The 16,288-nt window shown below is 45.8% G+C and overlaps 1 protein-coding gene across 2 annotated transcripts in view; it reads right to left on the bottom strand.

The window, feature by feature from the left end:
* Positions 1 to 611: 611 nt before the first annotated feature.
* Positions 612 to 16,288, bottom strand: part of LOC139395846 (ribonucleases P/MRP protein subunit POP1-like) — a 57,884-nt gene continuing 42,207 nt past the window's right edge. The window contains exons 13-16 of one of the 2 annotated variants that reach the window (XR_011630636.1): positions 6,782 to 6,936; positions 5,397 to 5,582; positions 1,283 to 2,130; positions 612 to 1,215 (exon numbers count right to left, since the gene is read on the bottom strand). Coding sequence is in view for 1 of the 2 variants with exons in the window: in XM_071143154.1 (XP_070999255.1) it covers positions 1,362 to 2,130; positions 5,397 to 5,582; positions 6,782 to 6,936 (1,110 nt within the window). In the remaining variant the exon portion in view is untranslated. Of the gene's footprint in view, positions 2,131 to 5,396; positions 5,583 to 6,781; positions 6,937 to 16,288 lie in introns of both variants that reach the window. The other variant, XM_071143154.1, reaches the window with a different exon arrangement.

Here is a 16,288-nt window from a genome sequence, read left to right on the forward strand (position 1 = left end):
TGGTGTCTTCTCTACAGAACCGGTACAGACTGGTGTCTTCTCTACAGAACCGGTACAGACTGGTGTCTTCTCTACAGAACCGGTACAGACTGGTGTCTTCTCTACAGAACCGGTACAGACTGGTGTCTTCTCTACAGAACCGGTACAGACTGGTGTCTTCTCTACAGAACCGGTACAGACTGGTGTCTTCTCTACAGAACCGGTACAGACTGGTGTCTTCTCTACAGAACCGGTACAGACTGGTGTCTTCTCTACAGAACCGGTACAGACTGGTGTCATCTCTACAGAACCGGTACAGACTGGTGTCTTCTCTACAGAACCGGTACAGACTGGTGTCTTCTCTACAGAACCGGTACAGACTGGTGTCTTCTCTACAGAACCGGTACAGACTGGTGTCTTCTCTACAGAACCGGTACAGACTGGTGTCTTCTCTACAGAGCCGGTACAGACTGGTGTCTTCTCTACAGAGCCGGTACAGACTGGTGTCTTCTCTACAGAACCGGTACAGACTGGTGTCTTCTCTACAGAACCGGTACAGACTGGTGTCTTCTCTACAGAGCCGGTACAGACTGGTGTCTTCTCTACAGAACCGGTACAGACTGGTGTCTTCTCTACAGAACCGGTACACACCCAGTGACAATCTGAAGGCAGTCCCTTCGGTGAAAACAATATTGAACTAAAAAAAAATAACTGTCATTTCAACTCAAATGAAAAAATCCCAGAAAACCTTACAGGGAATTTATTCCACTCAAACAATGTGTCATTCAATGTGTGTAATGTTGTGTGTGCATGCCAGGCATTTCATATCTAGTACCCCTAACAGGGGTTGGGGTGAAGGGACTCACACTAGGCACAGTGTTTTATTTCATATCTAGTACCCCTAACAGGGGTTGGGGTGAAGGGACTCACACTAGGCACAGTGTTTTATTTCATATCTAGTACCCCTAACAGGGTGTTTTATTTCATATCTAGTACCCCTAACAGGGTGTTTTATTTCATATCTAGTACCCCTAACAGGGTGTTTTATTTCATATCTAGTACCCCTAACGGGGGTTGGGGTGAAGGGACTCACACTAGGCACAGTGTTTTATTTCATATCTAGTACCCCTAACAGGTGTTGGGGTGAAGGGACTCGCACTAGGCACAGTGTTTTATTCAGAACACAGTCTGTGGCTTTACATAGAGAAACGGTACTGTTGTGATATGGGATTGAACCTGCAGTACTCCTCAGACCTCTATGTTGATCTTAGGGAAGCAGTACTGTTGTGATATGGGATTGAACCTGCAGTACTCCTCAGACCTCTATGTTGATCTTAGAGAAGCGGTACTGTTGTGATGTGGGATTGAACCTGCAGTACTCCTCAGACCTCTATGTTGATCTTAGCGAATCGGTACTGCAGTGACCCGGGGTTCCGTAGCAGCACCAGTCCTCTCTGGCCGTCAGGCTGTCTGAGCAGGGTGTGTATGAGACCAGTAAGGCTGAGGAGCCCCAGAGCCTCTCCACAGCCAGCCGACAGGGAGAAGTCCCCCTGGGTCACCCAGCCCAGAGTCACCCTGGAGCAGTGGGAGGTGACGCTGGGAAGGTTGGTGAGGCTGGATGAGGAGCTAGGATCAGGACCAGGGTTGACACTAGGGACTGAGGTAGAGGCAGGGTCAGACTGCTTGGCGGAGGAAGAGGGGTTGGTGAGGCTAGATGAGGAGCTAGGATCAGGACCAGGGTTGACACCAGGGACTGAGGTAGAGGCAGGGTCAGACTGCTTGTTTTCAGGCTTGGTGGAGGAAGAGGAGGTGGTTCCAGGTTTGTTGTGGTCCTTCTTGCGTGGCCGTTTGACACGGCTCTTGAAGTGGTCAGTGTGGAGAGGCTCCTGGGGCCCTGTGCAGCCCGGCTCCTTACGTACCAGCTGGAGGTCCTCTGCGGTGGGGACACACACCAGGGCGTGCTGCTCCGGTTGGCCCTTGGTGACGAGGGAGAGACGGATCCACACCAGGCTGCTGCCACCGTGTGCCGAGAGGAGAGACGCTGCAACGTTACGGTTGAGCTGTGGTGTTGATCCCGGGTTACGTGCCCTCTGACATTTAGAGGATGTGGGGCGACACCAAGCGGACAGCTGCCTTAGAGACTTCCTGTTCCTGTTGAACACAGAGACAACCAATTAGGGTTCAGTGTTTAAGCTGCGGAACCCAATCGTGGCTCAGGGTTTATAAAATACAGCCACTACTTCTAGGAAAACCATTTTCTATCCTCAGTGGACCAACAAAGTGGTCTTAAAAAGGTATGAACCGTTGTTTTTTAAAAACCCTCCAGTGATTCCCAGCACCAAAAAAAAATAATGGATTCAGCCAAAGCGCAGTAAAAACACAATCTGAGCTCATGAAGTCAGCCATTACTCTACAAACTGCTGATTTTAGGAGGATAATCTCTCTGCAGTTATTTGGGTCTGGATGTTACCATCATGAAAGGTATGCTGGGGAAGGGTTCTCATCATGAAAGGTATGCTGGGAAGGGGTTATGTTCTCATCATGAAAGGTATGCTGGGGAAGGGTTCTCATCATGAAAGGCATGCTAGGGAAGGGTTCTCATCATGAAAGGTATGCTGGGAAGGGGTTATGTTCTCATCATGAAAGGTATGCTGGGGAGGGGTTATGTTCTCATCATGAAAGGTATGCTGGGGAGGGGTTATGTTCTCATCATGAAAGGCATGCTGGGGAGGGGTTATGTTCTCATCATGAAAGGTATGCTGGGGAGGGGTTATGTTCTCATCATGAAAGGTATGCTGGGGAGGGGTTATGTTCTCATCATGAAAGGTATGCTGGGGAGGGGTTATCATCATGAAAGGTATGCTGGGAGGGGGTATGTTCTCATCATGAAAGGTATGCTGGGGAGGGGTTATGTTCTCATCATGAAAGGTATGCTGGGGAGGGGTCATCATGAAAGGTATGCTGGGGAGGGGGTATGTTCTCATCATGAAAGGTATGCTGGGGAGGGGTTATGTTCTCATCATGAAAGGTATGCTGGGGAGGGGTTATGTTCTCATCATGAAAGGTATGCTGGGGAGGGGTTATGTTCTCATCATGAAAGGTATGCTGGGGAGGGGTTATCATCATGAAAGGTATGCTGGGAGGGGGTATGCATCAGATCTGTCAGACACTACGCTACACTGTGGGCGGAAAAGGACAAGTCATTATTAAAACAACAATAGGGGTTTCATAAAAGGACAAGTCATTATTAAAACAACAATAGGGGTTTCATAAAAGGACAAGTCATTATTAAAACAACAATAGGGGTTTCATAAAATGTGAAATGCAATTATTAAAACATTATGAATGAATACTATAAGTTATGCAGGAGAGGATGAAACTAATATTAGAGGTAATGAAAAACACTTTCTAGTGAGATTCAGGACTCTATTCGGTCTAAGGCTGAAGCGCTACAGATTCAGTACTCTATTCGGTCTAAGGCTGAAGCACTACAGATTCAGGACTCTATTCAGTCTAAGGCTGAAGCGCTACAGATTCAGGACTCTATTCAGTCTAAGGCTGAAGCGCTACAGATTCAGGACTCTATTCGGTCTAAGGCTGAAGCGCTACAGATTCAGGACTCTATTCGGTCTAAGGCTGAAGCGCTACAGATTCAGGACTCTATTCGGTCTAAGGCTGAAGCGCTACAGATTCAGTACTCTATTCAGTTTAAGGCTGAAGCGCTACAGATTCAGGACTAATTCGGTCTAAGGCTGAAGCGCTACAGATTCAGGACTCTATTCAGTCTAAGGCTGAAGCGCTACAGATTCAGGACTCCATTCAGTCTAAGGCTGAAGCGCTACAGATTCAGTACTCTATTCGGTCTAAGGCTGAAGCACTACAGATTCAGGACTCTATTCAGTCTAAGGCTGAAGCGCTACAGATTCAGTACTCTATTCGGTCTAAGGCTGAAGCACTACAGATTCAGGACTCTATTCGGTCTAAGGCTGAAGCGCTACAGATTCAGGACTCTATTCGGTCTAAGGCTGAAGCGCTACAGATTCAGGACTCTATTCGGTCTAAGGCTGAAGCGCTACAGATTCAGGACTCTATTCGGTCTAAGGCTGAAGCCCTACAGATTCAGGACTCTATTCAGTCTAAGGCTGAAGCGCTACAGATTCCGCTATAGAAATTGAAAGATAATTTCCCATTGAGCCGACATATGCCACGTTTACCGTGAATGCAGTCTCCACTTCCGCGGTAACATCACCTTTAAATGTCAAATCACGCTGTAACACTGAACTACCGTGATACGGATTGAATAGAGGCCTAACAGGATATAAGGAGGATTGAATAGAGGCCTAACAGGATATAAGGAGGATTGAATAGAGGCCTAACAGGATATAAGGAGGATTGAATAGAGGCCTAACAGGATATAAGGAGGATTGAATAGAGGCCTAACAGGATATAAGGAGGTTTGAATAGAGGCCTAACAGGATATAAGGAGGATTGAATAGAGGCCTAACAGGATATAAGGAGGATTGAATAGAGGCCTAACAGGATATAAGGAGGTTTGAATAGAGGCCTAACAGGATATAAGGAGGATTGAATAGAGGCCTAACAGGATATAAGGAGGATGTTTGACTTAGGAACTTTCCTTAACAAAACATATCATTGCAGGAGGACCAACACAAGTACCAGTCATTTGTGAAAACATGGGCTAAGCAGGATACTTACTATAAGCTAGTTGAGATAAGTCTTCTAGACGGGTTAGCTGACAACGTCACTTCAATGAGGCAAGGCCGTGTGTTGTAATGATTCTGGTTGGTCAGACAACAACAATGACAAGAAGCTGCCTTGTGGGACTCGTTTCAGCTCGTTATCTTGTTCTTGACACCAGGAGGTGTTTTGACTGATGTCAAATTTTATTTTACCTTTATTTAACCCCTCCCCAGCATATACAGTCAGTTAAGAACAAATTATTATTTACAATGACGGCCTAGGAACAATGACGGCCTAGGAACAGTGGGGTTAACTGGTCTAGGAAGAGTGGGTTAACTGGTCTAGGAACAGTGGGTTAACTGGTCTAGGAACAGTGGGGTTAACTGGTCTAGGAACAGTGGGGTTAACTGGTCTAGGAACAGTGGGGTTAACTGTTCCTAGGCCGTCATTGAAAATAAGAATTTGTTCTTAACTGACTTGCCTGGTTAAATAAAAGGTAAAAATAAATAAATGTATTGTTGGAACTATTTCAGAGGTGTCCAACTGTCTGAAGTGTATTCACACTCTAGAATGCCCTTCTACCCAATCAGAATGGAGTATTCAACAAAACAGACGCGTGTGTGTGTGACTATAGGTCAAAACAGATGGGGTTGGCGTCGACTGTTGTCAACAGATATATTATATTATATTCAGAATCATCCAGAAGTGGCATCTACCTCAAGACTGTGAAGTTACTCTGTGGTGGTGTCACTTCCTGTTCCATTGATGCGACTGCCTCCTCTCCTCCTCCTCCTCCCTCCTTCACGATCAGCTCCCACTCCTCGACCAGCTGTTGCCAGGGACAACGGAACGGAGCCAGGCAGCCATGTTTGATGTAATTGGTCCGTTTGGCTGGTGGGCGCCTATACAGAGGTCAGGGGGTCATGCTCTAGTCAAACTGTTTCAGGGCAGGAGGGGGAGCCCAGTCGTTTATGTAACGATGATATATAACCCAGTCATTAGCCTCCACTTGATGAAATGAGCTCAGTTGAAATATCAAACTCAAAAGGATAGTTTATATTAAACTCTCACCGGTAATCTGACTTGAATCTTAACAGTGTTAACACAGATCCTGTATCAATATGTTGGTTTGAGAGCCAGTACAGTATGAAACATCCAGAATACCAGTGAGTTAGACTTTATCAAACACTACCAGACACCCCCTTTTGCCTGGAGTTACAGGTGACACCGACCATCTCCTCAACACACCTGGAGTTGCATCAGGTGATACCAACACACCTGGAGTTACATCAGGTGATACCAACACACCTGGAGTTACATCAGGTGATACCAGCACACCTGGAGTTACATCAGGTGATACCAACCCTCTCCTCAACACACCTGGAGTTACATCAGGTGATACCAACCCACCTGGAGTTACATCAGGTGATACCAACACACCTGGAGTTACATCAGGTGATACCAACCCTCTCCTCAACACACCTGGAGTTACATCAGGTGATACCAACACACCTGGAGTTACATCAGGTGATACCAACACACCTGGAGTTACATCAGGTGATACCAACCCTCTCCTCAACACACCTGGAGTTACATCAGGTGATACCAACCCTCTCCTCAACACACCTGGAGTTACATCAGGTGATACCAACACACCTGGAGTTACATCAGGTGATACCAACACACCTGGAGTTACATCAGGTGATACCAACACACCTGGAGTTACATCAGGTGATACCAACATACCTGGAGTTACATCAGGTGATACCAACCCTCTCCTCAACACACCTGGAGTTACATCAGGTGATACCAACCCTCTCCTCAACACACCTGGAGTTACATCAGGTGATACCAACACACCTGGAGTTACATCAGGTGATACCAACACACATGGAGTTACATCAGGTCATACCAACCCTCTCCTCAACACACCTGGAGTTACATCAGGTGATACCAACACACCTGGAGTTACATCAGGTGATACCAACCCTCTCCTCAACACACCTGGAGTTACATCAGGTGATACCAACACACCTGGAGTTACATCAGGTGATACCAACACACCTGGAGCTCCATCACGTGAAACCGACCCTCTCCTCACCTCCTGAACTTGGCCAGCAGCTCAACCTCCTGCTCTTCCTGGAAGCGTGCTCCTGCAGGGCAGTCTGGGTAGTCGTGGGGAAAGTGAGGCTCTCCTTTATTCTGGGCGTGTTTCAGGCTCATCCTCAGCCCTCCAATACGTACTCCTCTATAAACCTGAAGGAGAGGAGAAGGTTACTACTTTAGTTACCTCTCCTCTATTTACCTGGAGAGGGTTACTACTTTAGTTACCTCTCCTCTATCTACCTGTCGATGAGAGGGTTACTACTTTAGTTACCTCTCCTCTATCTACCTGGAGAGGGTTACTACTTTAGTTACCTCTCCTCTATCTACCTGGAGAGGAGAGGGTTACTACTTTAGTTACCTCTCCTCTATCTACCTGGAGAGGAGAGGGTTACTACTTTAGTTACCTCTCCTCTATCTACCTGGAGAGGGTTACTACTTTAGTTACCTCTCCTCTATTTACCTGGAGAGGGTTACTACTTTAGTTACCTCTCCTCTATCTACCTGGAGAGGAGAGGGTTACTACTTTAGTTACCTCTCCTCTATCTACCTGGAGAGGGTTACTACTTTAGTTACCTCTCCTCTATCTACCTGGAGAGGAGAGGGTTACTACTTTAGTTACCTCTCCTCTATCTACCTGGAGAGGAGAGGGTTACTACTTTAGTTACCTCTCCTCTATCTACCTGGAGAGGAGAGGGTTACTACTTTAGTTACCTCTCCTCTATCTACCTGGAGAGGGTTACTACGTTAGTTACCTCTCCTCTATCTACCTGGAGAGGGTTACTACGTTAGTTACCTCTCCTCTATCTACCTGGAGAGGGTTACTACTTTAGTTACCTCTCCTCTATCTACCTGGAGAGGGTTACTACTTTAGTTACCTCTCCTCTATCTACCTGGAGAGGAGAGGGTTACTACTTTAGTTACCTCTCCTCTATCTACCTGGAGAGGGTTACTACTTTAGTTACCTCTCCTCTATCTACCTGGAGAGGGTTACTACTTTAGTTACCTCTCCTCTATTTACCTGGAGAGGGTTACTACTTTAGTTACCTCTCCTCTATCTACCTGGAGAGGAGAGGGTTACTACTTTAGTTACCTCTCCTCTATCTACCTGGAGAGGGTTACTACTTTAGTTACCTCTCCTCTATCTACCTGGAGAGGAGAGGGTTACTACTTTAGTTACCTCTCCTCTACCTACCTGGAGAGGAGAGGGTTACTACTTTAGTTACCTCTCCTCTATCTACCTGGAGAGGGTTACTACGTTAGTTACCTCTCCTCTATCTACCTGGAGAGGGTTACTACGTTAGTTACCTCTCCTCTATCTACCTGGAGAGGAGAGGGTTACTACTTTAGTTACCTCTCCTCTATCTACCTGGAGAGGGTTACTACTTTAGTTACCTCTCCTCTATCTACCTGGAGAGGGTTACTACTTTAGTTACCTCTCCTCTATCTACCTGGAGAGGAGAGGGTTACTACTTTAGTTACCTCTCCTCTATCTACCTGGAGAGGAGAGGGTTACTACTTTAGTTACCTCTCCTCTATCTACCTGGAGAGGAGAGGGTTACTACTTTAGTTACCTCTCCTCTATCTACCTGGAGAGGGTTACTACGTTAGTTACCTCTCCTCTATCTACCTGGAGAGGGTTACTACGTTAGTTACCTCTCCTCTATCTACCTGGAGAGGAGAGGGTTACTACTTTAGTTACCTCTCCTCTATCTACCTGGAGAGGGTTACTACTTTAGTTACCTCTCCTCTATCTACCTGGAGAGGGTTACTACTTTAGTTACCTCTCCTCTATCTACCTGGAGAGGAGAGGGTTACTACTTTAGTTACCTCTCCTCTATCTACCTGGAGAGGAGAGGGTTACTACTTTAGTTACCTCTCCTCTATCTACCTGGAGAGGAGAGGGTTACTACTTTAGTTACCTCTCCTCTATCTACCTGGAGAGGGTTACTACTTTAGTTACCTCTCCTCTATCTACCTGGAGAGGAGAGGGTTACTACTTTAGTTACCTCTCCTCTATCTACCTGGAGAGGGTTACTATTTTAGTTACCTCTCCTCTACCTACCTGGAGAGGGTTACTACTTTAGTTACCTCTCCTCTATCTACCTGGATAGGAGAGGGTTACTACTTTAGTTACCTCTCCTCTATCTACCTGGAGAGGGTTACTACTTTAGTTACCTCTCCTCTATCTACCTGGAGAGGGTTACTACTTTAGTTACCTCTCCTCTATCTACCTGGAGAGGGTTACTACTTTAGTTACCTCTCCTCTATCTACCTGGAGAGGAGAGGGTTACTACTTTAGTTACCTCTCCTCTACCTACCTGGAGAGGGTTACTACTTTAGTTACCTCTCCTCTATCTACCTGGAGAGGAGAGGGTTACTACTTTAGTTACCTCTCCTCTATCTACCTGGAGAGGAGAGGGTTACTACTTTAGTTACCTCTCCTCTATCTACCTGGAGAGGGTTACTACTTTAGTTACCTCTCCTCTATCTACCTGGAGAGGGTTACTACTTTAGTTACCTCTCCTCTATCTACCTGGAGAGGAGAGGGTTACTACTTTAGTTACCTCTCCTCTATCTACCTGGAGAGGAGAGGGTTACTACTTTAGTTACCTCTCCTCTATCTACCTGGAGAGGGTTACTACTTTAGTTACCTCTCCTCTACCTACCTGGAGAGGGTTACTACTTTAGTTACCTCTCCTCTACCTACCTGGAGAGGAGAGGGTTACTACTTTAGTTACCTCTCCTCTATCTACCTGGAGAGGATTACTACTTTAGTTACCTCTCCTCTATCTACCTGGAGAGGATTACTACTTTAGTTACCTCTCCTCTATCTACCTGGAGAGGGTTACTACTTTAGTTACCTCTCCTCTATCTACCTGGAGAGGGTTACTACTTTAGTTACCTCTCCTCTATCTACCTGGAGAGGGTTACTACTTTAGTTACCTCTCCTCTATCTACCTGGAGAGGGTTACTACTTTAGTTACCTCTCCTCTATCTACCTGGAGAGGGTTACTACTTTAGTTACCTCTCCTCTATCTACCTGGAGAGGAGAGGGTTACTACTTTAGTTACCTCTCCTCTACCTACCTGGAGAGGAGAGGGTTACTACTTTAGTTACCTCTCCTCTATCTACCTGGAGAAGAGAGGGTTACTACTTTAGTTACCTCTCCTCTATCTACCTGGAGAGGGTTACTACGTTAGTTACCTCTCCTCTATCTACCTGGAGAGGGTTACTACGTTAGTTACCTCTCCTCTATCTACCTGGAGAGGAGAGGGTTACTACTTTAGTTACCTCTCCTCTATCTACCTGGAGAGGAGAGGGTTACTACTTTAGTTACCTCTCCTCTATCTACCTGGAGAGGGTTACTACTTTAGTTACCTCTCCTCTATCTACCTGGAGAGGAGAGGGTTACTACTTTAGTTACCTCTCCTCTATCTACCTGGAGAGGGTTACTACTTTAGTTACCTCTCCTCTATTTACCTGGAGAGGGTTACTACTTTAGTTACCTCTCCTCTACCTACCTGGAGAGGAGAGGGTTACTACTTTAGTTACCTCTCCTCTATCTACCTGGAGAGGAGAGGGTTACTACTTTAGTTACCTCTCCTCTATCTACCTGGAGAGGGTTACTACGTTAGTTACCTCTCCTCTATCTACCTGGAGAGGGTTACTACGTTAGTTACCTCTCCTCTATCTACCTGGAGAGGAGAGGGTTACTACTTTAGTTACCTCTCCTCTATCTACCTGGAGAGGAGAGGGTTACTACTTTAGTTACCTCTCCTCTATCTACCTGGAGAGGGTTACTACTTTAGTTACCTCTCCTCTATCTACCTGGAGAGGAGAGGGTTACTACTTTAGTTACCTCTCCTCTATCTACCTGGAGAGGGTTACTACTTTAGTTACCTCTCCTCTATTTACCTGGAGAGGGTTACTACTTTAGTTACCTCTCCTCTACCTACCTGGAGAGGAGAGGGTTACTACTTTAGTTACCTCTCCTCTATCTACCTGGAGAGGAGAGGGTTACTACTTTAGTTACCTCTCCTCTATCTACCTGGAGAGGGTTACTACGTTAGTTACCTCTCCTCTATCTACCTGGAGAGGGTTACTACGTTAGTTACCTCTCCTCTATCTACCTGGAGAGGAGAGGGTTACTACTTTAGTTACCTCTCCTCTATCTACCTGGAGAGGAGAGGGTTACTACTTTAGTTACCTCTCCTCTATCTACCTGGAGAGGGTTACTACTTTAGTTACCTCTCCTCTATCTACCTGGAGAGGAGAGGGTTACTACTTTAGTTACCTCTCCTCTATCTACCTGGAGAGGAGAGGGTTACTACTTTAGTTACCTCTCCTCTATCTACCTGGAGAGGAGAGGGTTACTACTTTAGTTACCTCTCCTCTATCTACCTGGAGAGGGTTACTACGTTAGTTACCTCTCCTCTATCTACCTGGAGAGGGTTACTACGTTAGTTACCTCTCCTCTATCTACCTGGAGAGGGTTACTACTTTAGTTACCTCTCCTCTATCTACCTGGAGAGGGTTACTACTTTAGTTACCTCTCCTCTATCTACCTGGAGAGGAGAGGGTTACTACTTTAGTTACCTCTCCTCTACCTACCTGGAGAGGAGAGGGTTACTACTTTAGTTACCTCTCCTCTATCTACCTGGAGAGGGTTACTACTTTAGTTACCTCTCCTCTATCTACCTGGAGAGGAGAGGGTTACTACTTTAGTTACCTCTCCTCTATCTACCTGGAGAGGAGAGGGTTACTACTTTAGTTACCTCTCCTCTATCTACCTGGAGAGGGTTACTACTTTAGTTACCTCTCCTCTATTTACCTGGAGAGGGTTACTACTTTAGTTACCTCTCCTCTATCTACCTGGAGAGGAGAGGGTTACTACTTTAGTTACCTCTCCTCTATCTACCTGGAGAGGGTTACTACTTTAGTTACCTCTCCTCTATCTACCTGGAGAGGAGAGGGTTACTACTTTAGTTACCTCTCCTCTATCTACCTGGAGAGGAGAGGGTTACTACTTTAGTTACCTCTCCTCTATCTACCTGGAGAGGAGAGGGTTACTACTTTAGTTACCTCTCCTCTATCTACCTGGAGAGGGTTACTACGTTAGTTACCTCTCCTCTATCTACCTGGAGAGGGTTACTACGTTAGTTACCTCTCCTCTATCTACCTGGAGAGGGTTACTACTTTAGTTACCTCTCCTCTATCTACCTGGAGAGGGTTACTACTTTAGTTACCTCTCCTCTATCTACCTGGAGAGGAGAGGGTTACTACTTTAGTTACCTCTCCTCTATCTACCTGGAGAGGGTTACTACTTTAGTTACCTCTCCTCTATCTACCTGGAGAGGGTTACTACTTTAGTTACCTCTCCTCTATTTACCTGGAGAGGGTTACTACTTTAGTTACCTCTCCTCTATCTACCTGGAGAGGAGAGGGTTACTACTTTAGTTACCTCTCCTCTATCTACCTGGAGAGGGTTACTACTTTAGTTACCTCTCCTCTATCTACCTGGAGAGGAGAGGGTTACTACTTTAGTTACCTCTCCTCTACCTACCTGGAGAGGAGAGGGTTACTACTTTAGTTACCTCTCCTCTATCTACCTGGAGAGGGTTACTACGTTAGTTACCTCTCCTCTATCTACCTGGAGAGGGTTACTACGTTAGTTACCTCTCCTCTATCTACCTGGAGAGGAGAGGGTTACTACTTTAGTTACCTCTCCTCTATCTACCTGGAGAGGGTTACTACTTTAGTTACCTCTCCTCTATCTACCTGGAGAGGGTTACTACTTTAGTTACCTCTCCTCTATCTACCTGGAGAGGAGAGGGTTACTACTTTAGTTACCTCTCCTCTATCTACCTGGAGAGGAGAGGGTTACTACTTTAGTTACCTCTCCTCTATCTACCTGGAGAGGAGAGGGTTACTACTTTAGTTACCTCTCCTCTATCTACCTGGAGAGGGTTACTACGTTAGTTACCTCTCCTCTATCTACCTGGAGAGGGTTACTACGTTAGTTACCTCTCCTCTATCTACCTGGAGAGGAGAGGGTTACTACTTTAGTTACCTCTCCTCTATCTACCTGGAGAGGGTTACTACTTTAGTTACCTCTCCTCTATCTACCTGGAGAGGGTTACTACTTTAGTTACCTCTCCTCTATCTACCTGGAGAGGAGAGGGTTACTACTTTAGTTACCTCTCCTCTATCTACCTGGAGAGGAGAGGGTTACTACTTTAGTTACCTCTCCTCTATCTACCTGGAGAGGAGAGGGTTACTACTTTAGTTACCTCTCCTCTATCTACCTGGAGAGGGTTACTACTTTAGTTACCTCTCCTCTATCTACCTGGAGAGGAGAGGGTTACTACTTTAGTTACCTCTCCTCTATCTACCTGGAGAGGGTTACTATTTTAGTTACCTCTCCTCTACCTACCTGGAGAGGGTTACTACTTTAGTTACCTCTCCTCTATCTACCTGGAGAGGAGAGGGTTACTACTTTAGTTACCTCTCCTCTATCTACCTGGAGAGGGTTACTACTTTAGTTACCTCTCCTCTATCTACCTGGAGAGGGTTACTACTTTAGTTACCTCTCCTCTATCTACCTGGAGAGGGTTACTACTTTAGTTACCTCTCCTCTATCTACCTGGAGAGGAGAGGGTTACTACTTTAGTTACCTCTCCTCTACCTACCTGGAGAGGGTTACTACTTTAGTTACCTCTCCTCTATCTACCTGGAGAGGAGAGGGTTACTACTTTAGTTACCTCTCCTCTATCTACCTGGAGAGGAGAGGGTTACTACTTTAGTTACCTCTCCTCTATCTACCTGGAGAGGGTTACTACTTTAGTTACCTCTCCTCTATCTACCTGGAGAGGGTTACTACTTTAGTTACCTCTCCTCTATCTACCTGGAGAGGAGAGGGTTACTACTTTAGTTACCTCTCCTCTATCTACCTGGAGAGGAGAGGGTTACTACTTTAGTTACCTCTCCTCTATCTACCTGGAGAGGGTTACTACTTTAGTTACCTCTCCTCTACCTACCTGGAGAGGGTTACTACTTTAGTTACCTCTCCTCTACCTACCTGGAGAGGAGAGGGTTACTACTTTAGTTACCTCTCCTCTATCTACCTGGAGAGGATTACTACTTTAGTTACCTCTCCTCTATCTACCTGGAGAGGATTACTACTTTAGTTACCTCTCCTCTATCTACCTGGAGAGGGTTACTACTTTAGTTACCTCTCCTCTATCTACCTGGAGAGGGTTACTACTTTAGTTACCTCTCCTCTATCTACCTGGAGAGGGTTACTACTTTAGTTACCTCTCCTCTATCTACCTGGAGAGGGTTACTACTTTAGTTACCTCTCCTCTATCTACCTGGAGAGGGTTACTACTTTAGTTACCTCTCCTCTATCTACCTGGAGAGGAGAGGGTTACTACTTTAGTTACCTCTCCTCTACCTACCTGGAGAGGAGAGGGTTACTACTTTAGTTACCTCTCCTCTATCTACCTGGAGAAGAGAGGGTTACTACTTTAGTTACCTCTCCTCTATCTACCTGGAGAGGGTTACTACGTTAGTTACCTCTCCTCTATCTACCTGGAGAGGGTTACTACGTTAGTTACCTCTCCTCTATCTACCTGGAGAGGAGAGGGTTACTACTTTAGTTACCTCTCCTCTATCTACCTGGAGAGGGTTACTACGTTAGTTACCTCTCCTCTATCTACCTGGAGAGGGTTACTACGTTAGTTACCTCTCCTCTATCTACCTGGAGAGGGTTACTACTTTAGTTACCTCTCCTCTATCTACCTGGAGAGGGTTACTACTTTAGTTACCTCTCCTCTATCTACCTGGAGAGGAGAGGGTTACTACTTTAGTTACCTCTCCTCTACCTACCTGGAGAGGAGAGGGTTACTACTTTAGTTACCTCTCCTCTATCTACCTGGAGAGGGTTACTACTTTAGTTACCTCTCCTCTATCTACCTGGAGAGGAGAGGGTTACTACTTTAGTTACCTCTCCTCTATCTACCTGGAGAGGAGAGGGTTACTACTTTAGTTACCTCTCCTCTATCTACCTGGAGAGGGTTACTACTTTAGTTACCTCTCCTCTATTTACCTGGAGAGGGTTACTACTTTAGTTACCTCTCCTCTATCTACCTGGAGAGGAGAGGGTTACTACTTTAGTTACCTCTCCTCTATCTACCTGGAGAGGGTTACTACTTTAGTTACCTCTCCTCTATCTACCTGGAGAGGAGAGGGTTACTACTTTAGTTACCTCTCCTCTATCTACCTGGAGAGGAGAGGGTTACTACTTTAGTTACCTCTCCTCTATCTACCTGGAGAGGAGAGGGTTACTACTTTAGTTACCTCTCCTCTATCTACCTGGAGAGGGTTACTACGTTAGTTACCTCTCCTCTATCTACCTGGAGAGGGTTACTACGTTAGTTACCTCTCCTCTATCTACCTGGAGAGGGTTACTACTTTAGTTACCTCTCCTCTATCTACCTGGAGAGGGTTACTACTTTAGTTACCTCTCCTCTATCTACCTGGAGAGGAGAGGGTTACTACTTTAGTTACCTCTCCTCTATCTACCTGGAGAGGGTTACTACTTTAGTTACCTCTCCTCTATCTACCTGGAGAGGGTTACTACTTTAGTTACCTCTCCTCTATTTACCTGGAGAGGGTTACTACTTTAGTTACCTCTCCTCTATCTACCTGGAGAGGAGAGGGTTACTACTTTAGTTACCTCTCCTCTATCTACCTGGAGAGGGTTACTACTTTAGTTACCTCTCCTCTATCTACCTGGAGAGGAGAGGGTTACTACTTTAGTTACCTCTCCTCTACCTACCTGGAGAGGAGAGGGTTACTACTTTAGTTACCTCTCCTCTATCTACCTGGAGAGGGTTACTACGTTAGTTACCTCTCCTCTATCTACCTGGAGAGGGTTACTACGTTAGTTACCTCTCCTCTATCTACCTGGAGAGGAGAGGGTTACTACTTTAGTTACCTCTCCTCTATCTACCTGGAGAGGGTTACTACTTTAGTTACCTCTCCTCTATCTACCTGGAGAGGGTTACTACTTTAGTTACCTCTCCTCTATCTACCTGGAGAGGAGAGGGTTACTACTTTAGTTACCTCTCCTCTATCTACCTGGAGAGGAGAGGGTTACTACTTTAGTTACCTCTCCTCTATCTACCTGGAGAGGAGAGGGTTACTACTTTAGTTACCTCTCCTCTATCTACCTGGAGAGGGTTACTACGTTAGTTACCTCTCCTCTATCTACCTGGAGAGGGTTACTACGTTAGTTACCTCTCCTCTATCTACCTGGAGAGGAGAGGGTTACTACTTTAGTTACCTCTCCTCTATCTACCTGGAGAGGGTTACTACTTTAGTTACCTCTCCTCTATCTACCTGGAGAGGGTTACTACTTTAGTTACCTCTCCTCTATCTACCTGGAGAGGAGAGGGTTACTACTTTAGTTACCTCTCCTCTATCTACCTGGAGAGGAGAG

This window comes from Oncorhynchus clarkii, unplaced genomic scaffold (assembly GCF_045791955.1).
Source record: "Oncorhynchus clarkii lewisi isolate Uvic-CL-2024 unplaced genomic scaffold, UVic_Ocla_1.0 unplaced_contig_2543_pilon_pilon, whole genome shotgun sequence".
In the NCBI taxonomy this organism is placed as follows: Eukaryota; Metazoa; Chordata; class Actinopteri; order Salmoniformes; family Salmonidae; genus Oncorhynchus; species Oncorhynchus clarkii.